Genomic DNA, 23,990 nt, shown 5'->3' on the forward strand with positions numbered 1-23,990 from the left:
GAATTTCTAACAATGTTCCATTATTACATTTTTTAACCTAATAGACAACATGCATCATATAATTAAAAACCACAATAAATTATAAACATTTTAGTCAATCATCACAAAGGTTTAAATATGATTCCCTATCAAAATACTAGGTTCAAAAATTAATATGACTACCACCTTCATATTTTATTCGATAGCTAATTTTTGTAACCAGAAATGTTTTGAAACATTTTAAAAATCACCACCACTTTTACAGCTAACTTTCCAATCAGAGACAGTTACTTCCATACTGTCCAAGAACCAATAAAGTTTGACTATCTTCAGGAAGCTTTTGTTTTCTATAAAGTTACAAGAATTCTGGTCATCACTGAATCTCATGAGACTTTCCATCAAAATTATTTCCTTCTAAAATGGGGCAAGATAAGTGGGGAAAGAAATCAAGATGATTCCAAAAGCATCTACCATTTAATTTCCTTTTCATATTGGCCAGTGTCTTCCAGAGTCATTGGCTGACTTTTCATCCTGACTTTTCACTGCAAACCCAGTGCCTGCAGCAAGGACCAAGATGTCAGTTATATGTATTTTGGGGAGATTAATAAGGGGTGTCAGGCTCTTTGTGACCATTTCCTTAGGCCTATGTCCAGTCCTTTGATCATGCGCAGATCAGCTGCACATCAGGCAGATCAATTGTTCCCCCTCCCCCACCACACTTGGAGCTGAGATAATCACAGTCCTGGTGGGAATAGGCCATTGTGTGGTCCTTAATTGACCATTTAAAGGTCTCAACTGGTGGCAGGGTGTGAAGATCATGCTTGGGCCTTTCAACCTCCAACTTAATTCAGGTGAAATAGAAAGGTGGCAGGTCTCTGGCACACTGCCATCCAGTCTCCAGAACAGGAAGATTTGCCCATGGTCTCCAATTTAACAGGAAAACTGCTGCACAAGTAAGCTAGGGGGCATTGTTAAATTAATTTAAAAAAAACAAAATCAATGTTAGTGGTACTATTATTAACATGAAACAGAGGTCAATCAAAAATCTTGTTCAACTTCAAACATTAGTTCATCTTCCGGTAAACAAAAGCAACAGGCTGCCTTGTCATGACCCATTAGTACATCATAAGTATTGTACTTTAATTAATTTGCTGTCATACTCTCCAAAACACATGCAATGGCTCTCAAAATTCCAGAATAAACAAAATGTAGGTTAGATTTTAACTCACTTAAAACATATCCATTTACACAGTTAAAAATTTGGGCCCAATAGTGGAATATGCATATTATTAATAAAATTAAAGATCTTGATTCTAGATTTATAAAATATGATTAAAGAGACAATGGCAAATTGTTAATATGTTTTGAGTGGTCAAAAATGTGGATCTGTTCAGCATTAATATTTATCAATTGCTATTACAGATCTAAAAAAGATAACCTTGAAATATGAATTCTATTGTTGGTCTAATGATCACATACAACATATTATTAGACCATATAACCAGCTGACAATGACAAGGTGCACCTTTTAACATTTCCATAACTTCTACTATTTGTAGTCATTGATGATACAGTCAGATATGTGAAATGATATGGTACATTGTTAAGCTTCAAAACAGCTTTTGACTAATAGTTAATTCAATGAATCATATCAGCACCTTTATGTGTTTTAAAATATTTCATTAAATCTACAATTTTCCAGTTAAATTATACATAACAAACATCCTTCTATTCCCTGTGACTGGTTGACTGCAGCACAATAAGTGCTATTTATTGTGTACCATGCAAAAAATGATCAATGTAATCTTGTTCATGAATTCCTAAATGATTTACACATTCCTTTCAACTAAATTTGGAAAGCTTTTAAAAAAGAATGTTTGTGACTCTGGTTATCAAATAGTAACAATTTGAGGTCAGCCTATAGAAGAACACCCCATTTCTAAATTCTTGATCTGAAACACTAACTCTATTGCTCTCTCTACAGATACTACCAAATCTTCTGTGTATTTCCACCACTTTTTTTTTTCTGTGTCTTCTAGTTTTCAGCTGAGAGCTTTACAACTCCTCGGACCCAAAAACAATTGTCCTCCAGATGACTTAAGGATATATTTTTTCACTTGAGAAAAAGATTTTGCCTCCACTCTTTGAAGTAAGTGCTAACTACACCATCTCTGGTCGATCTTATCAACTTAGGGACAATTCATTTCCCACTCTACCAATAATTTGCACATCCTAAACATTCAACTGACAGAAACTTCCCAAGCTTACCATCTTTAGGTTTTTTTGTACTGTAAGAGATTTTCAAACCATCGATAGGGGCTGCTTTCAAATCAAGACAATTATCAACACAGTAAATTAATCTGTGGTGCCATCCAGTAATTGATGTTTACTACCCAGCTATGCATTTCTGAATTTCTGTCTATAATGGATGGAACATTATGGGTAGTGTATGGCTGATGCTCTTCTGTGTGCTGGGAATCAGAATTCTGTGCCAGGAGAGTTAAAGACATTGTACAACATATCATGAAGACAGCATAAAATTATAGGCAAAAACAGACAATTTGATACAGTTTAGCAATTCAAGCAGTTATGTTATTTTAAGAGTTTTTCACATTTTGCAAGTAACTGCAAATGGCAATAAAAGAAAAAAAAACTGGATTATCCTAACTTATTAAATTATTTCTAATACTTTAGTTCAAGAAATCATGGAAAATATCGTCTTTAAATAAATTGCCTTTGAATAAAGGCTCTAAGTTAACATCAGAAAATGTATCATCTTGTAGAATAGATTGCAGCCTCTTTGACCGATGCTGGTAATTCTCAAAATACATGAGAATAAGACACTGAGACATTCACTAAATAAATTTACTTAACTCATTTTCATTCCTTCACCTTTGCCATAGTGCACCTTTCTTACTATGGATTCTCTTCAGTTCTATTTTGATCGAGATTAATTTTCCCCAAAATAAATGTCTTAAACATTTCAAAATGACTGGTAAGGAGGAATTTCATGGAACATTCACCAGTGTCTATGTTGAGATTGGCTTAATGCTGATTTAGAATTCAGAATGAAATTCTAAAAGCAGCATTAAAATGGGAAATCTGGGATCTCACCATAATGGCAAAGACCATAATGAAATTAAGCTTCATTAGTATTTTGTAGAAGAAAGTTTCTTTTTACAAACTGTAAAACTTGTGGCCATATAATTTAGTTAGAATAGAAACACAATGTTACCACAGGTTGTCCAGCCATTTAAGCTAAATTTGTACCTTGGTCTGCTCCACAGTATATTCACCTCAATTCATTTCATTAACTGTCTTACTAAACCACACATAAAAACAGACAATGCCAGAAATATTTAGCAGGTCAAGCAGCACCTGTGGAAAAAGATCAGTCTGACAAAAATCAATGGAACTCATTCGCCACTGATGCTGCCAGAACAGCAGGAGATTTCAAACATTTTCTGAATTTATTGCAGATTGCCAGCATTCACAGCGTTTTATAATTATACTAAACTACAAAATTGAAAATCACAAATTACATCATTCAACAAAAGTTGATTTTTGTAAGGATACAGCGGACCCCAGTTTCAAAGGTTCTGTGATCTTGCACATATTAACAAAGACATGTGCAGGAATATATTTTCAGTGCATTTCTTGCACCAGCTGAGCCTAGTCCTTTTCTGCATTACCAACGTGACCAGTAAAGCACAATCATTTTAGGATGTTTGGAGAACTCAATCTCCATCCTAATTACTATACTGGCTGAAGGTAGAGAGACTATGGGGTGATTTGATTGAGGATCGTTAAACTTAGTGTACACCAAATCGATTCAGGTACAATGTTTCAAAACAGGCTATCTAAAACACAATGAAGACCAAAAAAAACAACGTTTTGTGTTTAAGTTGTTATGCATGAATCTGAATCATTGTTAGGTGTGAGAGAAATTTCCAGCTTGAAAAGGTACTCCACTGTCACAACAATGAGCCTGCAAATTATTCGCTTTTTGTGTGCCTGACAGTTTCTATTGTCCAAGAGACTGTTGAACTCCCCCTGACCGCTGCAAACTGCCCAACCCGAATTGCTTAACCCCCAAAATAAAGCAAAACACAAAATCCACCATACCTCTCAACTGGGATTGCTGGTTTTGAGACACTCCTTCATCAAATCTAATCCATCCTCCAATATCCTGCCTCTTTTTCACAGTTCTTTACTGAGGCAGGGTGATGTCACCTGTCAGAGAAGTTAGCTCTTTTGCTTTTCAATGTCTATTGTTTATTGTAAAACATTCGGAGGCATCCTATCATTCACTGAGTGCACTGCCAACATGTAGTTTGCTTCTACAGTTACTATTATTCATCCGCTGTCCATTTTCTACCTGATCTAATTTAGGACTAGGCGATCCCTTTTGTGGGTTCTTCACAGTCCATAAGCACGAGTTCTGAAATAATATATATATGCCTTTTTATACCGGATTATTTCTTTAAGGACAGAATATTTATATTATTTCAAGAACATTCTTAGCATTCTGGGAGGAACAGAATTTATTCCTGGTTGTTATTGGTTGATTGTCAGCTTGTGATATGTGGTGGTATTCCAATAGCCTTATGGATTTTGTAGAGCCAATTGCAATTCTGCAGGTGAGATCTATACCTTATGATTGATCCTAAAAAGCATTAGAAGCTATTGCTATACATGAGACTTAGGGAATGGTTGCTCTGATATTCTTCTTGAATTACATTTGATCACTGGGATTTCAGATCAGATCTATATTTTCTTTCCTTGCATCAGCTCAAGTCAGGTAATAGTCAAATTCAATTCTTCTATCTTCAGAGAGAGCCCAGGGTCTGTTACATATTAGCCTACAGCATTCCAACATGCACTCTGCCAATATGTTTTAAATGATTATATATTTGTTGTAAATACCAATTTTGTGATGGAATTGCCAATTTAATTCATTGCACACCAATTTGCAATACAACTGAAACAGTATTAACAAGACTTTGAAAATAGCAAAATTAAGGATAATTAGATCTTATGTCTATCCAAACAGAATTATTCTTTGTTTACAAACCAGGCTTAATTCCAAAATACTACTAACATCATCAACAGGACATGGCTCTCAAAAAGTTAAAACATATTTTGAGAATGCTGAATCCAAAGTCAGCTATGTATAAATCTTCATAATGAATCCTACAGGTTAAAGTCATTGTAGCATTATCCAAAGCCCATTCTTCAAAGATCTTTGAACTTGCATAGGCAAAATGAATGCTCTTCTTATATTCCAGCAAATGGTACTTCATTTAAATTTCTAGAAAAAGCTGTTAATATAGGTTTCAGTCAAAGTGTCGTACCTCAGCATTAAGTTGTCTCAAAAAAAACGCACTTATTGCTGACATCACCTCCTGCTTCAGGGCAGTATTTCCCATCACCAATGATATCAGTTGTACTGCATCAGTCCAGTCTAAATGCTGGACAATGTTACGCACATCTTTAGATAATATCAGCTGTTGATTTGGTGGAAGTTCCATAATAATCTGCGGTAATGGTTTAAACTGTCCACTCGTCATCCAGGCACCCAACAATCCACCAACTACACCACCTAGGGAGAACAAAAACCAAGAAAAGCTTAAGATTATTTATTTTCTACATTTTGAAATGAATTATTCCTCTTTTTGAAGAGGAATTTAATTTTGGCTATTTTCTGAATTCCAACAGCCATTAAATCCCTTGCCGAAAAAGATATTGTTGAGACCCAGAATAGTGAAAACTCCCCCAGGTGATTTAATTACAAAGGCTATCACAGCCAGAATTAATCGTATCCACAAACAGCATCTGCATACGATCACTTTTCAACAGTTTAAAGAATCATATAGCACAGAGGGAGCCCATCATGGCAATATGGGGACCCATTGGATATGGTGTACCTAGATTTCCAAATTCCTTTGACAAGGTGCTGCATAAGAAAAGGATGCATGGTGTTACAGCTGAAGTATTAGCATGGATAGAGGATTGGTTGACTAACACAAAGCAAAGCTGGCAATCAATGAGTAGTGGTGTGCCTCAGGGATCAGTGTTGGGACCATAATTATTCACAATTTACAGAGATGAGTTGGAGTTGGGAACCACGTGTAGTGTGTCAAAGTCCGCAGATGACACTAAGATGAGTGCAGAGCAATGTGTGCAGGGGATTGTGAAACTTTGCAGAGGAGTATATATACTTTAAGAGAGCGGGCAAAGGTCTGGCAGATGGAATACAATGTTAATAAATGTGAAGTCATCCGTTTTGGTCGGAGTAATGGTAAAAACAGATTATTACTTGAATGGTAAAAAGTTGCAACATGCTGTTATTCAGAGGAACCTGAGTGTCCTTGTGCATGAATCACAGAAGGTTAATCTGCAGGTACAACAAGTTATTAGGAAGGCAAATGGAAGTTTGTCGTTCATTGCTAAAGGAATTGAATTTAAAAGCAGGGAGGTTATGTTGCAGCTGTACAGGGTGCTGGCAAGATTACACCTGGAGTACTGTGTGCAGTTTTGGTCTCCTTACTTGAGAAAGGATGTACTGGCACTGGAAGGTGTGCAGACGAGGTTCACTAGGTTAATTCCGGAGTTGAGGGTGTTGGTTTATGAGGAGAGACTGAGTAGATTAGGATTATATTCATTGGAATTCAGAAGAATGAGGGAGGATCTTATAGAAACATATAAAGTTACGAAGGAAATTGATAAGCTTGAAGTACAGAGGATGTTTCCACTGGCAGGAGAAACTAGGACAAGAGGGCATAGCCTCAAGATTAGAGGGAGCAGATTTTTTTATTGCATTGAGAAGGACCTTCTTCACCCAGAGGGTTGTTAATCTATGGAATTCCTTGCCCAATGAAGTAGTTGACGCTACTTCAGTAAACGTTTTTAAAACTAAGATAGACTTCTTTTGAAAAAATAAAAGGAGTTAAGGGATACAATGAGAGCACAAGTAAGTGGATCTGAGTCCATGTGAAGATCAGCTATGATCTTATTGAATAGCGGAGCAGTTTCGATGGGCCGGACGGCCTACTCCAGCTCCTAGTTCTTATATCGACTTTCTGATGGTGTTATCCAACTAGAAACCCCATACATCTGTTGTTTTCCCATAGCACTGCAATTTTATTGTTTTATTCTTACGAGCATGGAAAGCCTAAAGCAAATGAATTGTTCTAAATCACCCAATGGAAAATAAGTTAAGTCAACACTAACTAGGGATCAAAACTCTTCCTCATCCACGTGACTCAGTTTCCCAAAATGGTATATTTACCTACTGAAACCAAGAGAAGTAGTTAGTCATTATGGACTTTAAATTTGTTTCATAATGATCAGAAGCTTAATGGATTTAAATGCTGCAGAAAATGTATAAATAGTGGGTGGCTCAAATAACTCCATTATTCAGAACTCTATTCAACTGTATTATTCACACATGAAGCATTATTGTCAGTCAATTCTGGCATGTTCATCCCATTTTAGTAATGTGCAGGGAAATCCATATTGTCTCCCTGTCATACTGCACATAAGGATTGAGAGTGTACCATGTTCTATATCCTGTAATAATATTTCTACAAATTTAAGAATATTTGTAGAAATATTAAGTAAATTTTTCATTAAGAAAAAAAATTAAACTTTTGTTGTAGAACTTAGGTCTGTTCTGTAATTTGACTGTAATATATGGGGAAAAAGAAATGCATAACTCTCTAGTATGAAGTAATGCATCCTGCAGCAAAGAACTAATTTCAAGAGGACACACAAAAACACTGAAGGGAACTAAATTAGTACAGGGAGACTTTGAAAAGAATCTGTTAGTGGTATTAGATCCAGCATTTTCAATGTTAGGAAATATTGGGATGTTACATTAGAATTGAAGCACATGTATTGAGTGAATTAACATGAGATTTAGTAAGCCACTGGTTACGACATTTTTGGAACAACAAGTACCTTTCTGGTTATCATCATTTAAAAAGGGATATGCCTGCATCAGAGAAATATTGCAGATCAACAACAATGATCTAATATATAAAAGGATTTAATTGTAAGGAAAGAAAAGAGAGAAAACTAAGGTAATTGTTATACTGGAATCCAGGGAGAGCTAGCCATTGGGATACAAAACTGGCTTGAAGGTAGGAAACAGAGGTTGATGGTGCAGGGCTGTTTTTCTGATTGGAGTCTTGTGACCAGTGGGTGTGCTGCAAAGATTGGTGCTGGGTCCACTGTTTTTTGTCACTTATCTCAATGGCTTGGATGTAAATATAAAAGGAATACTTAAGTTTGCAGATGACACCAAAATTGGTGGTGTTCTGGACAGTGAGGGTTATTGCAGTATAATGGGACCTAGCTCAAATGGGCTCATGGGCTGAGGGGTGCAGATGGTGTTTAATTTAGATAAATATGTGTTGCATTTTGTTAAGACAAATCTGGGCAGGACATGCACATTAAATGGTAGGATCCTGTGGAATGGTGCTGAACAAAGAGACTTTGGGGTGCAGGTTCGTGGTTCCTTGAAAGTGGAATTACAGGTAGATAGGATAGCGAAGGTGCTGTTTGGTACACTTGCTTTTATTGGTCAGTGCATTGAGTATAGGAGTTGGGATGTTATGTTGCGGCTGTACAAGTCATTGCTTAAGCCACTTTTAGAACACTACATTAAATTCTATTCTCCTTGCTATAGGAAAGATGTTGTTAAATTTCAAAGGGGACAGAAAAGAATTACAAGGATGTTGCCATGGTTGGAGGGTTTGAGCTATAGGGAGGTGCTGAATAGGTTGGAGCTATTTTCCCTGAAATGTTGGAGGCTGAGGGGTGACCTTACAGAGGTTTATAAAATCATGACAGGCATGGATAGAGTGAATAGCTAAAGTCATTTTCCAAGGATAGAGGAGTCTGTAACTTGAGGGGATAGGTTTATGGTGAGAGGGGAAAGATTTAAAAGGGACCTAAGGGGCAACTTATTCACACAAAGGCTGGTACGTGTATGGAATGAACTGCCAGAGTAAGTGGTGAAGCCTGGTACAATTACAACATTCAATTACAACATCTGGATGGTATATGAATAAGAAGGGCTTAGAGGGATATAGCCCAAATGCTAGCAAATGGGACTAGATTAATTTAGGATACCGGTTGGCATTGACTGAAGGGGTTGTTACTGTACTGCACACCTCCAAGCCAGCTACCCAAAAAATAGAATTGTCTGAAAATTGCACATTTAGAAACACAGCATACAATTTTAATTAAGTGAATTTGTAAAGAATAATTTATTTGAGCAATTTGGCTTTGCACTACACAGCCATGAGGCATAGTTTCACAAACTTCACCACTTGAATGACAGTCTATTCTCATGCTCCAGTGACCCTTGACCCCACCCGACCTGGTTGGCCCAAACTGTTCACAGCCTAAGAAATCCAGCAAGATCTGAAATCTTCCATGGCTACAATTCTGAGGTTGCCAGTGTTGACAAACGCTGTTTATACATAATTTACATGGAAGCAAACTTTCGAACATAGAAAATAGAATATAGAACAATACAGCACAGAACAGGGCCTTCGGCCCACCATGTTGTGCCAAACATTTATCCTAGATTAAGCACCTATCCATGTACCTATCCAATTTCCGCTTAAAGGTCACCAATGATTCTGACTCTGCCACTCCCACAGGCAACACATTCCATGCCCCCCACCACTCTCTGGGTAAAGAACCTACCCCTGACATCCCCCTATACCTTCCATCGTTCACCTTAAATTTATGTCCCCTTGTAACATTCTGTTGTACCCGGGGAAAAAGTCTCTGGCTGTCTACTCTATCTATTCCCCTGATCATCTTATAAACCTCTATCAAGTCACCCCTCATCCTTCGCCGTTCCAATGAGAAAAGGCCTAGCACTCTCAACCTATCCTCGTACGACCTATTCTCCATTCCAGGTAATATCCTGGTAAATTTCCTCTGCACCCTCTCCAAAGCTTCCACATCTTTCCTAAAGTGAGGCGACCAGAACGGCACACAGTACTCCAAATGTCACCTTACCAAGGTCCTATACAGCTGCAACATCACCTCACGACTCTTGAATTCAATCCCTCTGCTAATGAACACTAATACACCATAGGCCTTCTTACAAGCTCTATCCACCTGAATGGCAACTTTCAGAGATCTATGTACATAGACCCCAAGATCCCTCTGCTCCTCTACCTTACTAAGAACCCTACCGTTAACCCTGTATTCCGCATTCTTATTTGTCCTTCCAAAATGGACAACCTCACATTTGACGGGGTTGAATTCCATCTGCCACTCCTCAACCCAGCTCTGCATCATATCTAAGTCCCTTTGCAACTGACAATAGCCCTCCTCACTATCCACAACTCCAACAATCTTCGTATCATCTGCAAATTTACTGACCCACCCTTCGACTCCCTCTTCAAAGTCATGAATAAAAATTACAAACAGCAGAGGACTCAGAACTGATCCCTGCGGAACTCCACTTGTAATTGGGCTCCACGCTGAATATTTACCATCTACCACCACTCTCTGACTTCGACCGGTTAGCCAGTTCTCTATCCAACTGGCCAAATTTCTCACTATCCCATGCCTCCTGACTTTCCGCATAAGCCTACCATGGGGAACCTTATCAAATGTCTTACTAAAATCCATGTACACTACATCCACTGCTCTACCCTCACCACATGCTTGGTCACCTCCTCAAAGAATTCAATAAGACTCGTAAGGCAAGACTACCCCTCACAAATCCGTGCTGGCTGTCCCCAATCAAGCAGTGTCTTTCCAGATACTCATAAATCCTATCCCTCAGTATCCTTTCCATTAATTTGCCTACCACCAAAGTAAGACTGACTGGCCTGTAACTCCGGGGTTATCCCTATTCCCTTTTTTGAACAGGGGCACAACATTCGTCACTCTCCAGTCCCCTGGTACCACCCCCGTTGACAGTGAAGACGAAAAGATCATTGCCAACAGCTTTGCAATTTCCTCTCTTGCTTCCCACATAATCCTAGGATATATCCTGTCAGGCCCAGGGGACTTGTCTATCCTCAAGTTTTTCAAAATGCCCAACACACCTTCCTTCCTAACAAGTATCTCCTCTAGCTTACCAGTCCGTTTCATACTCTCCTCTTCAACAATACGGTCCCTCTCATTTGTAAATACTGAAGAAAAGTACTCATTCAAGACCTCTCCTATCTCTTCCGACTCAGTACACAGTCTCCCACTACTGTCCTTGATCGGACCTACCCTCGTTCTCGTCATTCTCATGTTTCTCACATACGCATAAAAGGCCTTGGGGTTATCCTTGATCCTGCCCTCCAAACATTTTTCATGCCCTCTCTTAGCTCTCCTAATCCCCTTCTTCAGCTCCCTCCTGGCTATCCTGTATCCCTCCAACGCTCTGTCTAAACCTGGTTTCCTAAACCTTATGTAAGCCTCTTTTTTCCTCTTTACTAGACATTCAACCTCCCTCGTCAACCAAGGTTCCCTCACACGGCCATCTCTTTCCTGCCTGACAGCTACAAACATAAAGGACACGTCGTATCTGTTCTTTGAAAAAGTTCCACATTTCAATGACATCCTTCCCTGACAGCCTATGCTCCCAACTTATGCTCCTCAGATCCCGTCTTGCAGTATCGTATTTACCCTTCCCACAAATGTAAAGCCTACCCTGTTGCACGCACCTATCTCTCTCCATAACCAAGGTGAAAGTCACAGAATTGTGGTCACCATCACCAAAATGCTCACCCATTAACAAGCCCATCACTTGTCCCGGTTCGTTACCGAGTACCAAATCCAATAAGGTCTCCCCTCTGGTTGGACAATCTACATACTGAGTTAGAAAAGCTTCCTGGACACACTGCACAAACACCGCCCCATCCAATCTACTTGATCTAAAGAGCTTCCAATCAATATTTGGGAAGTTGAAATCGCCCATGACTACTACCCTGTGGCTTCTGCACCTTCGCAAAATCTGTTTCCCAATCATTTTCTCCATATCTCTGCTGCTATTGGGGGGCCTATAGTAAACACCCAACAAGGTGACTGCTCCTTTCCTATTTCTGACTTCAGCCCATACTACCTCCAAAGGCAGATCCCCCTCGAACTGCCTTTCTGCTGCCATTATACCATTTCTAATTAGCAACGCCACACCCCCTCCTTTTTTACCACCCGCCCTAATCTTACTGAAACATCTGTGACCAGGAACCTCCAACAACCATTTCTGTCCCTCTTCTATCAACTTTGTGCTCTGATCAAACAGCTACATTCTAAAATGAGGTGCACAGGACCCCCAATTTGCATTATGTTTAAAGCAGCATAATATCTGAAACACATTGGATCTCTCACCAGTAAACACCCTTAAAGATGGGGTCAATTAGAAAACCAAATAATTGCACTTTGAGGTCAGGTCGAGTATCTGGTTCTTGGGATTCTGGCAAGGCCAGATTAATAGCTCACTTCCAAATGCTGTCAGGATATTTAAAGTCAACATTGTAGGATTAGACTGATGCTATATAATATTCTAGACTGGCAAGAGTTACAGGATTTAATTCTCCAAGGGAGCTTTGTGTACCAGGTGGCATCTTGTTTACAACAGTCTAGTAACTTTCTTGGCAAATTTGTGGGGTTACCAGATTTACTGAGTTCGATTACGAGGGAGTCAGATATTACGAGGGGGCATAGCTTTAAATTAAGGGGTGGTAGGTATAGGACAGATGTTAGGGGTAGATTCTTTACTCAGTGAGTCATGAGTTCATGGAATGCCCTGCCAGTAGCAGTGGTAGACTCTCCCTCTTTATGGGCATTTAAATGGACATTGGATAGGCATATGGAGGATAGTCGGCTAGTGTAGGTTAGGTGGGCTTGGATCGGCACAACATCGAGGGCCAAAGGGCCTGTACTGTGCTGTATTTTTCTATGTTCTGTTACACAATTTGCCATTGTGGATTGCTAGACCATAACTAGTATGGGAGTCTAATGGTTAAAACAAGCTGTGATATCTCTCCAGTTTCTCAAAGAACTTCTTTCATTTGCTACTTCTATTTACAATGTACCTGCACATGTTTCATTCATTAACAAATGTTATGAATGCCAGAATCTCTCAGATCCCTCAAACATATTATTCATTTATTTATAAGTCCATTTGGTGGTAACAAAGGTAATATTTGTTAAATTATGGTTAGTGGTGTTTTCACATAAATGCTCAATGTGCTCTCACAAAATCCTCCACCTCAGTATTTAAGTTGAGGCATTATTCCACTTAATCTACATAATTACTATTTCCATATTTTCAGTGACTTCCATTAACTTCATTGTTGTAGGAGCGACCCATTTAGGAATAAGTTTCAGAAGACAGTAGAGTTCAGGCACATGGTAACTTATTTGAGCAATTACTAGTAACTTGCAAAGAGGCATACGCATTATTCCTACATTTGCCATTCTCAAACTCTGTTCATTTAAGGTCAATAGCAAAAACTTACCAACTGCTATTCCTGGAGGACCACCGACCAAGCCTCCTGCAAATGCTATTGCACCTGCCAAAAGTGCTCCTTTTCCAGAATTTTTCACTGCAACTTGCAGCTTTTCCACCTCTGAAATGTGGCACAGTAAGTGCATCACATCATCAATATGCACAGGCATCTCAATATCTAAGGAAATCACATAGAACTTTGTTAATTATAACAAAATAACTTTTTAAGCTGACATCTTTGGAGAAGCAATAATTTATAAAATATGCATTTTTCTGAATATTTGATGATTATGTTTTCTTTTCAGTAGTGTTAGACCTCTCAATTCAAAGCTGATACTGTTAGCAGTTTGTCTAACAGTTCCTGTACAGCTATATCAGAGGGCATTTTGACTACTGAATTTAAATCAAAGCACGGAAACCATGGGTTGATGGCTAATGGCCACTTTAAGAGTATGAAGTAATTACTAAAAGGCTGCTTGGCTTGGGGAAAACATTGAAATCCATCGACAGAGAAACGGAAGGAGCAGCCTCGAGTTATTATAATGTAATTGATTTTAGACATACAGCGGTTGTAATGATATAACCAATGTTAGAACATTCTTAGTGAGACAGAGAGAGGCAGACACCTTTACACATGATCAAAAAAAGTTCAAGACAAAACCACCTTAAAACGTTACAGCATTGACTTTTATTTTCCCTTGCTAAGTATAACCACTGTCTTTTAACTCTATCTCTGCTACTAGAATAGGAATGATTTGTTATTATAACTTTGCACATTACTCACATACTGAAAATATTAATGAGCTTTCATTGCATTATGATTTTGGAAGAGACCAAGAATACTTTAATAATTTTTTGAACCTGAAAACTAAAGGTATTTATTGAAAGAATGTGTGCCCACTAAGCTATATAGTTTAAAACAAAACATCATTATATAAAAACTAGTGAATTTCAATAGTAATAACTACACTGTCTTAACTTGTGAGCTGAATTAAAATACATTAAAATTACTACTGTGCTGAACCAAACTTCAAGTCAAATTTCTTTCAACGCCCAAGTGACTTAAAAAGTCCAAGCAAAACAAAACTCACCATAAATTGGAAGGCTCACCATTTGATCTGAAAGCTGTTCAAAGGGGTCAAGAGTTCTTGTACCTTTGCTTAATTCTCCTCAGATTGTCACTTTAAATTTCCTCCAACTTCCCTCAGTTGGAATTTCCTGATTAAATATAGGCATCAGTATCATCTTAATCATGCTCACCATGCCGGAACCTTCTTGATCTGATGTTCTTTGCTCTGGAGTCTTGCATCTAGAGACACTTGACACCTCTTTTTCTCCTCAACTTCACCATCCAATGTCCAACTCATTCATTTAGAGGTTTTGAAACTTCTTTAGACTAGACACAATTTACTTAATCCTGTTTGAAAGTGATGTTCCCTGCATTCAACATATTCTAAAAAGTTTTCTAAACACAGAACAAAATCCAAGAATCTGCTGTTCTTTTAGTTAAATTTTTGATTGACACTTTTTAATATTATTTATCCTCCCAAACAGTTAGGTCACACACCAGTTGCAGGAGTTGTGTAGCTTTTTACAAGAAACCTTCTATCAGAGAAAAATAGTTCTTAAAAGAAAGAGGCTTTCATCCCGATATAAATATATTTGGTACCTAAAGCACATGGGCACAATTACAATTGCTATTTTCAATTTATTAAATAGGTATATTTTCTGAAAATCAATCACCAAATTAAGTCGTCTTCAGATCAAAAAAAATTTTTTAACATCATAAAACTCTGTGGGCCTAAAAGTGACATTTTCAGGGTGCCAGAAAATACTGCAGTTCCAATGATGTTTGCAAGAATTTGGAGTACAGATCATTAGCAGTAGAGTTACAGTTATTGTAAAACATTCACTGAACTTAGAGGAATCGGGCAACTCTGAAAAACCATAATAGGCCATTCATGAAGAAGCTGTTGTGGAATCCATGACTACAACAGTGGACTAAAGTCAATTAGGTTACACATCAGTTACCGGAGAAAGTGAGGACTGCAGATGCTGGAGATCAGAGCTGAAAATGTGTTGCTAGAAAAGCGCAGATCAGGCAGCATCCAAGGAGCAGGAGAATCGACATTTCGGGTATGGGCTCTTCTTCAGGAATGTAACACATCAGTTACAGCCTGGTAGAAGTCAAGGACATAAATGATGGGGGTGTAATGCATGCAATTGTATTGATAACAAGGTCAAGCATGAATTTTTGATGGGAATGGTTCATGTTATATGGGTCTGGTGCAGTGTGCAAGGCTGATAAGAGCTATATCCAACCAGCTGCACTAAGATAAATTTGCTAACCAGAATTACTTGTGTTAGGTTATGAAACCTTTTTTTTTACAGTGTTTCCAAATTCACAACACTAAACTCCTAACACTGACCCCAATAGCTGTTTTCTCTTTTGAAGACTTACCTGGAGGGCCTCCAATCTCCCTGTGCACACTTTGCAACTTCCATGCATCCAGTGTAACATCCCAGAACCTTGGATGGAGTAGTATGCCTCATGTTTGTTGTTAATTAGTCTTTTCATGTCCTTCCCAGGCCTATATACAGCACCTGCATATCTACAACAGCTCAGTCATTGTTGATGATGAGCAGGCAGCAGCACCAGGTTAGTATGTGGTGAGGATCACACTGAACTGATAGATAGAGGTTCAGCATACATAATGAAGCCTGTTGCCGTTTTGACCTTTTTTTTATAGCTTTACCCATACACATTGGTTTCACTTTAAACAGAAAACCCTTATTGTTAATTACACTCCAGGGCCGCGATACAAGCTTTTCAAATCCACTGCATCTGCTCAGCTCGCATCTTTTGTCACTGTTCCCCGTTTGACGTGTAAACATCGCGGCCGGGAATCCCGCTTTCCCAACTGGAACATATAAACGGGAATCACTCCCTCGCCGTGAATTGAGAAATAAAACTGCACTCTATACAGTATTCCACCCACGAATGAATATCTAGGCACACGGTACCTGATTTAGGATCCTCCTTTGCAGGGAACAATGCAATCTCCAGGCCGGCTCCAGATTTTCCAATATTGGGATGTGGGAGCGGTCAGCTGTAGAGTTTGTATCGCGTGATTTCCCAGTACTGGCGGAAAGTGACAAGTGTCATAGAACTGAAGACTCAGCGCAATGTGCTCAACCGCTTACAGTCAACAACAGAAGAAGTTATTCATACAGCACCTCCACAACACATTGTCACTAACACGTAGAATGACTTATAATACATGGGGCGGTGCTAGACCTAGTTTTACGGAACACTTAGCGAGGCATTTGGTGATGGGGGACCATTTCAGTGATAAAGGCATTATTCAGCAAGATTTAAAGTCATTATAGCGAAGGACAAACAGGGTTTGAAAATAAAAGTTCTGTCTAGGGAATCAAGGATGGACACCTCAGCACCATACTCTCCCGCAAACCCACAGGCAACCTCACAATGCTACACTTCTCCAGCTTCAACCCAAAACATATTAAAACAGCCATTCCCTATGGACAAGCCCTACACATACACCGGATCTGCTCAGATGAGGAGGAACGTGACGGACACCTGGAAGTACTCAAGGATGCCCTCACAAGAACAGGGTACGATGTTCAACTCATCGACCGCTAGTTCCGATGTGCCACAGCAAGGAACCGTAATGACCTCCTCAGGAGACAGACACGTGCTGCAACTGACAGGGTACCCTTCGTTGTTCAGTACTTCCCAGGGGCTGAAAAATTATGCCATGTTCTTCGTGACCTGGAACACATTATCGATGAGGATGAACACCTCACCAAGACCTTCCCCACCCCTCCACTGCTCACCTTTAAACAACCGCCAAACCTCAAACAGATCATTGTTCATAGCAAACTGCCTGGCTCTCAGGACAACTCCATACAACCCTGTCACGGTGGACGCTGCAAGACGTGTCAGAGTGTGGACATAGATACCACTATTATGCATGGGAACACTTCCCACTTTGTACATGGCAGGTACTCATATGACTTGGCCAACATTGTCTACCTTATACGTTGCAGGCAAGGATGCCCGGAGGCATGGTACATTGGGGAAACCAAGAAAAGGCTACGACAATGGATGAATGGGCACCGCACAACAATCAACAGACAGGGTTCCCTCCCAGTTGGGGAGCACTTCAGTGGTCCAGGACATTCAGCCACGGACCTTCGGGTGACCATCCTCCAAGGTAGACTTCGGGACAGGCAGCAGAGGAAAGTGGCCGAGCAGAGGCTGATAGCTAAGTTCAGTACCCATAGGGAGGGCCTCAACTGGGACCTTGGGTTCATGTCACATTACAGGTGATCACCATTGCACTACACACACTCACAGATATTCCTACACACACACACACACACACACACACGGACACAGGTACACACAGACGCGCACACAGACACCCACACACACCCTTATAGACACACACACTCCCACACTCACACATGCAGCCCCCACCCACATACTTATGACACTCTGCACACACTACACACACACACTTTCTCACACTCACAACCCCCACCCCAGACAGACAGACAGACACATACAGACAAAGACCCACGTGCACTCAGATATTTTGTGGGGTGAATTTGTACTTGCAGAGTTACATTGTACTTTGCTCAAAAACTGCATGCATTCATGTAGAACTCTGAGCTCAAAAACTGCATGAATTTATGTAAAACTCTGTTATCTCACTTTTTAGATTAGAATCAATCTAAACATCAGGTCATAGACAGAGAACACAGGGGGCCAACACCTTCAACATATTGTCTAGCTGTCACCATTGTTAACAGCTAACCCAAGAATGCAATTTTAAAATAAAGTTTTGTGATTTACACAAGAAAGAAGTGAAACTATCACTGTATTCTAACAGATGAAAGGCTTAATAGACAATCAATTTTTCAATGTATAATTTCAGTTGCATCACACTGTAAATTTTTGCTATAAATTCTGTGTTACGATCGAGCCCTCCACTATCACCTGATGAAGGAGCATCGCTCCAAAAGCTAGTGTGCTTCTAATTAAACCTGTTGGGCTATAATCTGGTGTTGTGTGATTTTTAACTGAATGGGGAAAGCCGCTTTGATGTGTCATGTTCTGGCCTGGGAGGAGCTACTTGTAGGAAAATCCACGTCAGAGCAGGAGTAGACATTCAAAAGGTTTAAAATCTGATTGAAGATTTGTAGCTCGGGTATCCGTTGTTGTGGTTCTGCTCGCCGAGCTGGAAGTTTTTGCTGCAAACGTTTCGTTCCCTGGCTAGGGAACATCATCAGTGCTGTTGGAGCCTCGTGTGAAGCGCTGCTTTGATGTTTCTTCCGGTACTTATATTGGTTTGTTCTTGCCGCTTCCGGGTGTCAGTTTCAGCTGCAGTGATTTGTATGTGGGGTCCAGGTCGATGTGTCTGTTGATGGACGTTCTTGCCGTTTCCGGGTGTCAGTTTCAGCTGTAGTGGTTTGTATATGGTGTCCAGGTCAATGTGTCTGTTGATGGAGTTTGGGGATGAATGCCATGCTTCTAGGAATTCTCTGGCTGTTCTCTGTCTGGCTTGTCCTATGATAGTGGTGTTTTCCCAGTCAAATTCATGTTGCTGGTTGTCTGAGTGTATGGCTACTAGAGATAGCTGGTCGTGTCGTTTTGTGGCTAGCTGATGTTCATGGATGCGGATTGTTAGCTGTCTTCCTGTTTGTCCTATATAGTGTTTTGTGCAGTCCTTGCATGGTATTTTGTAAACTACGTTAGTTTGGCTCATGCTGGGTATTGGGTCCTTTGTTCTAGTGAGTTATTGTCTGAGCGTGGATGTTGGCTTGTGTGCTGTTATGAGTCCTAAGGGTCGCAGTAGTCTGGCTGTCAGTTCTGAGATGCTCCTGACGTATGGTAGAGTGGCTAGTCCTTTTGGTTGTGGCATGTCCTCGTTCCTCGGTCTATCTCTTAGGCATCTGGTGATAAAGTTGCGTGGATTTCCGTTTTTGGCGAATACCGAGAAGAGGAAAAGGATAGCCAACTCCCATTCCTAGACGTGTTAGTAGAGAGAACACCCAACGGAGAATTCACCACAAGGGTACACAGGAAACCAACACACACAGACCAAGTCTTAAACTATGAAAGTAACCACCCCAACACACACAAACGAAGCTGCATCAGGACACTATTCAAAAGGGCCACAACACACTGCAGTACACCAGAACTGCGAAAAGAGGAAGAGGAACATCTATACAAGGTATTCGCCAAAAACGGATACCCACGCAACTTTATCACCAGATGCCTAAGAGATAGACCGAGGAACAAGGACATGCCACAACCAAAAAGGACTAGCCACTCTACCATACGTCAGGAGCGTCTCAGAACTGACAGCCAGACTACTGCGACCCTTAGGACTCATAACAGCACACAAGCCAACATCCACACTCAGACAACAACTCACTAGAACAAAGGACCCAATACCCAGCATGAGCCAAACTAACGTAGTTTACAAAATACCATGCAAGGACTGCACAAAACACTATATAGGACAAGCAGGAAGACAGCTAACAATCCGCATCCATGAACATCAGCTAGCCACAAAACGACACGACCAGCTATCTCTAGTAGCCATACACTCAGACAACCAGCAACATGAATTTGACTAGGAAAACACCACTATCATAGGACAAGCCAGACAGAGAACAGCCAGAGAATTCCTAGAAGCATGGCATTCATCCCCAAACTCCATCAACAGACACATTGACCTGGACACCATATACAAACCACTACAGCTGAAACTGACACCCGGAAACGGCAAGAACATCCATCAACAGACACATCGACCTGGACCCCACATACAAATCACTGCAGCTGAAACTGACACCCGGAAGCGGCAAGAACAAACCAATATAAATACCGGAAGAAACATCAAAGCAGCGCTTCACACGAGGCTCCAACAGCACTGATGATGTTCCCTAGCCAGGGAACGAAACGTTTGCAGCAAAAACTTCCAGCTCGGCGAGCAGAACCACAACAACATTCAAATGGGTAATAGTGAAAGTGGAGGGCCACCATAAAGATAAAGGGTGGGCAGGATTGGAGAAGGAGGAAGCTTCTTGCAGGTATCACAGGCTCAAAACAGCAGGTGCCCTAGAAAAGTAAAGAAAGTTCATGGAGTTGCTTATAAAAGAAACTGGTGCAAGAGAAAAATGAAGGGGAGTGTAGGGCCCACCAAAGTGATAATGTGGCTTGATCCAGTGGACATAGCTGAAATGTTAAATTAGTACTTTCCATCTGTTTTCACTTGATAAAAAAATGATGCAGGTCTAGAAATCCAGGAAGGGGATTGTATATGCTTGAATGAATTAACATTGACAGAGAGGTATTAATGGTTTTAGCAAGTTTGAAAGTGAATAAATCCCAGGTTGCTCTGAGAAACAAAAGAGGAGATTGTAGGGGTTCAGACTTTAATTTCCAAATTCTCTTTGGTCACAGGAAGGGTGCCAGAGGACTGGGGGACAGCTAATATGGTACGATTATTTAAGAAGGGAGCCAGGGATACACCAATGTGTCTAACATTGGCTTTTAGAAAAAAATTTGGGAGGACAGAATTGATCTCCACATGGAGAGGCAAGGATTAATCAAGGTTCTGAGGGAGGATCACTGGACACAAAACGTTAACATTAATTTCTCTACACAGATGCTGTCAGACCTGCTGAGCTTTTCCAGCAATTTCTAGTGTTATTTCTGATTTACAGCAGCTGCTGTTGTTTTGGTTTTTATTAATCAAGTATAGTCAGTAAGGAGGTAATCATCCTAACAAATTTACTTAATTTCTTGAGGAGGTGACCAGATGTGCAGATGAGGCTGGTGCAGTTGATAGCTTTGGACAGGTGGTTAAGAAGCTAAGAGTCCATTGGATCCAAAGCAATTTGGCAAACTGGATTTGAAATTGGGCTTAATTGCTGGAAGCAAATGCTGGTAGTTGAGGCATGTTTGTGATGAGAAGCCTGTGTCCAGTTGCAAAGCATAGGGTGCAGCTTTGGGTACTTGTTTGTTGTGTAAAAGAATGATTGAGACATGATATGAATGCAGAAGGTATGATCAGCAAGTTCATAGATGATATAAAATTTGGTGATGTGGTAAATAGTAAGGAGGAAAGCCCTAGGCTATAAGATTATATGGACCTGAAAAGTGTGAATTGATGTATTCTAGGATAACTAACAAGGTAAGTGAATATATATTGAGTGGTAGGTCCCTTAGAAATACGGAGGTTTTGGGGAATTTTGGTGTGAAATTCCATAGATCCTTGATGGTTATAAGACAAGTATTTAAAGTTGGTTAAGAAGGCATAGGATATTTAACTTTATTATTAAAGGTATTGACTATAAGAGCAAGGATGTAATGTTGGTGCTGATAGGATGTTAATTAGGCCACAACTACAGTGGAGTGTGCAGTTCTGGTGCCACACTAGCAAGAATGTGACTGCACTAGAGCGACTGCAGAAGAGATTCCCCAGGATGTTCTTGGCTGACTTGATTCAGCTGTGAAGAGAGATTAGGATAGGCCGGGGTTGTTTTCCTATGAGCAGAGAAGCTGAGGGGGAATCTGATTTGAGATGTATAAAGTTCTGAGGAGCATAGACAAGCCAGCTGGGGAGATGCTTTTTCCCCTTTGAAAGGTCAATAACAAAGGGGTATAATTTTAAGGTAAGGAACAGAATATTTTGGGAGGGATTTGAGAAAATAATTCTTCAAAGGATTGTGGATACCTGGAATTCACTACCAGAAAGGCTGGTTAAGGTGGGAAGACATTTAAGAACTGTTTAGATGGGCACTTGAAATGTGATGGTAGAAAAGTATATGAGGAGCAGGAGAGTCTATGTTTTGAGCATAAGCTTCCTAATGAAGGGCTTATGCTTGAAACATAAACTCTCCTGCTTCTCTGATGCTGCCTGACCAGCTTGCTGCTTCAGCACCACACATTTTAACTCTGATCACCAACATCTGCAGTCTTCTTTGTCCTACTTGACCTGATAGGATACAAGCCAAATGCTGGAAAATGTGATTTAGAATAGGTAGATAAAACAAGAACTGTGGATGCTGGATATCTGAAACTTGCCTATGTCTGTAACAGAATAGTGACCCTATTATGTTTGACTAGGAGGTCCTCATGGTAGCTTAGATGAACAATTTCAACATCTGGAAAAAGAAACTCAGATACGATGATTTCATGCATCCCTGTTCAGCAGAAATTTTGTTGTTGATACTAATCCCAAACTGTTAGAAAGATCTGCTGAAAACCTCTCTCAAGTACACCTTCACAACTCCAATATCTTCATGTGAATGTCCGAAGGTATGACTTAGAAATATAATACAAATAAGATCCTCATAACTATTTCTGCTATTCTTGCATTACTTCAAACTCTGCTAAGAACAAATATATTCCTTTAAACCTATAAGTGGACATTATTAAATCTGAACTAGAAGAGAGTCTCCACATTAATCTTGTACATTTTAGTTCAAGCTAAGCAGAGCAAGCTATTTCAAATACTGACCAACTTTAACAACTCAGTGTCACCTGTGGGTAACCTTTAATGTATCCAACTGGTCTAAAAGAGCATGCTCTTTCTGATCATTCATACCAAACTAGGACTCTCTAGGAATATCTTTTTTTCAATTGTTTTTTATTGATTCACAGGATGTGGGCATCACTGGCTAAACTAGCATTTATTGCTCATCCCTAATTGCCCAGAGGACAGTTAAGAGTCAATTGTAGTGCTGTGGGTCAGGAGTCTCATGTCAGCCAGACCAGGTAAGAATGGCAGTTTCCTTCCCTAGAGGACATTAGTGAACGATGTGGATTTTTCTGACCAATGGCAATGGGTTCATGGTCCTGATTTAGACTCTTATTTCCAGATTTTTACTGAATTCAAACTCCACCATCTGCTATGGCAGGATTTGAACCCAGGTCCACAGAATGTTACCTAGGTCTCTAGGTTAACAGTCCAATGAAAGTACCACTAGGTCATCAATAACCCATAAGAATACAATCTTCAAACCAAGAGATAATTCCACAAGCTATCAAGACATGCTAGGTCACGTGCATATAGGTTGTGAAATAAAACAAGACATTGACTCACGGAAGCTGTCAGTTGCTCTAGGAACAGTTCGTGGTAAGATAAACCAGAAATTAGTCACAATACTCACATGCAATGTCAATTTAAAATATTGTTTGGTAAGATTTGGCAAGAAAATCTGCTCAGTCTTGGAGAAAGAATCACTCCACAATGGTCAACACATCTTGTACTTAACCAAAGGTCTGTAAGATTCAGCCCATGGATTTGAAGCAAGATACCAAATAGTTGTGCCCAGCCATTGGTCATATGATGTTGCCATAGGCAACAGTCAAGTGCTGAAAACACATAAGGATCATATCTGAACTGCTATTTTTCAGCCACACAGGATGGTGACATGGAAATGGAAGGCATCATGTCAGACAACCGCTCACCCATGACAAATAATA

The 23,990-nt window shown here is 40.0% G+C and overlaps 1 protein-coding gene across 4 annotated transcripts; it reads right to left on the minus strand.

Annotated features, from left to right (window-relative positions):
* Positions 1 to 62: 62 nt before the first annotated feature.
* LOC132823947 (protein C19orf12 homolog) lies at positions 63 to 16,681 on the minus strand. 4 transcript variants are annotated; one of them, XM_060838097.1, is made up of 3 exons: positions 16,484 to 16,681; positions 13,470 to 13,637; positions 63 to 5,581 (listed from the first exon to the last, which is right to left on the minus strand). In XM_060838097.1, exons 2-3 carry the CDS (start codon positions 13,627 to 13,629, stop codon positions 5,316 to 5,318), a joined length of 426 nt encoding a protein of 141 aa, XP_060694080.1. In that variant the 5' UTR covers positions 13,630 to 13,637; positions 16,484 to 16,681; the 3' UTR covers positions 63 to 5,315. The 4 variants fall into 4 exon arrangements, with proteins under 4 accessions (XP_060694080.1, XP_060694081.1, XP_060694082.1 ...); XM_060838098.1 differs by lacking the exon at positions 16,484 to 16,681 and adding an exon at positions 15,491 to 15,803; XM_060838099.1 differs by lacking the exon at positions 16,484 to 16,681 and adding an exon at positions 14,570 to 14,703.
* Positions 16,682 to 23,990: the final 7,309 nt, after the last annotated feature.

This window comes from Hemiscyllium ocellatum, chromosome 17 (genome assembly GCF_020745735.1).
Source record: "Hemiscyllium ocellatum isolate sHemOce1 chromosome 17, sHemOce1.pat.X.cur, whole genome shotgun sequence".
Lineage (NCBI taxonomy): Eukaryota > Metazoa > Chordata > Chondrichthyes > Orectolobiformes > Hemiscylliidae > Hemiscyllium > Hemiscyllium ocellatum.

Excerpts from the sequence above, each read along its gene's own strand:
- LOC132823947 (XM_060838096.1), bottom strand. The coding sequence starts at position 14,572 with ATGGTGAGCCTTCCAATTTATG. Across the intron at positions 13,638-14,550 it reads GGTGAGCCTTCCAATTTATG|ATATTGAGATGCCTGTGCAT; the intron begins GTGAGTTTTGTT and ends TGATTTCCTTAG. Across the intron at positions 5,582-13,469 it reads TCCTCCAGGAATAGCAGTTG|GTGGTGTAGTTGGTGGATTG; the intron begins GTAAGTTTTTGC and ends TGTTCTCCCTAG.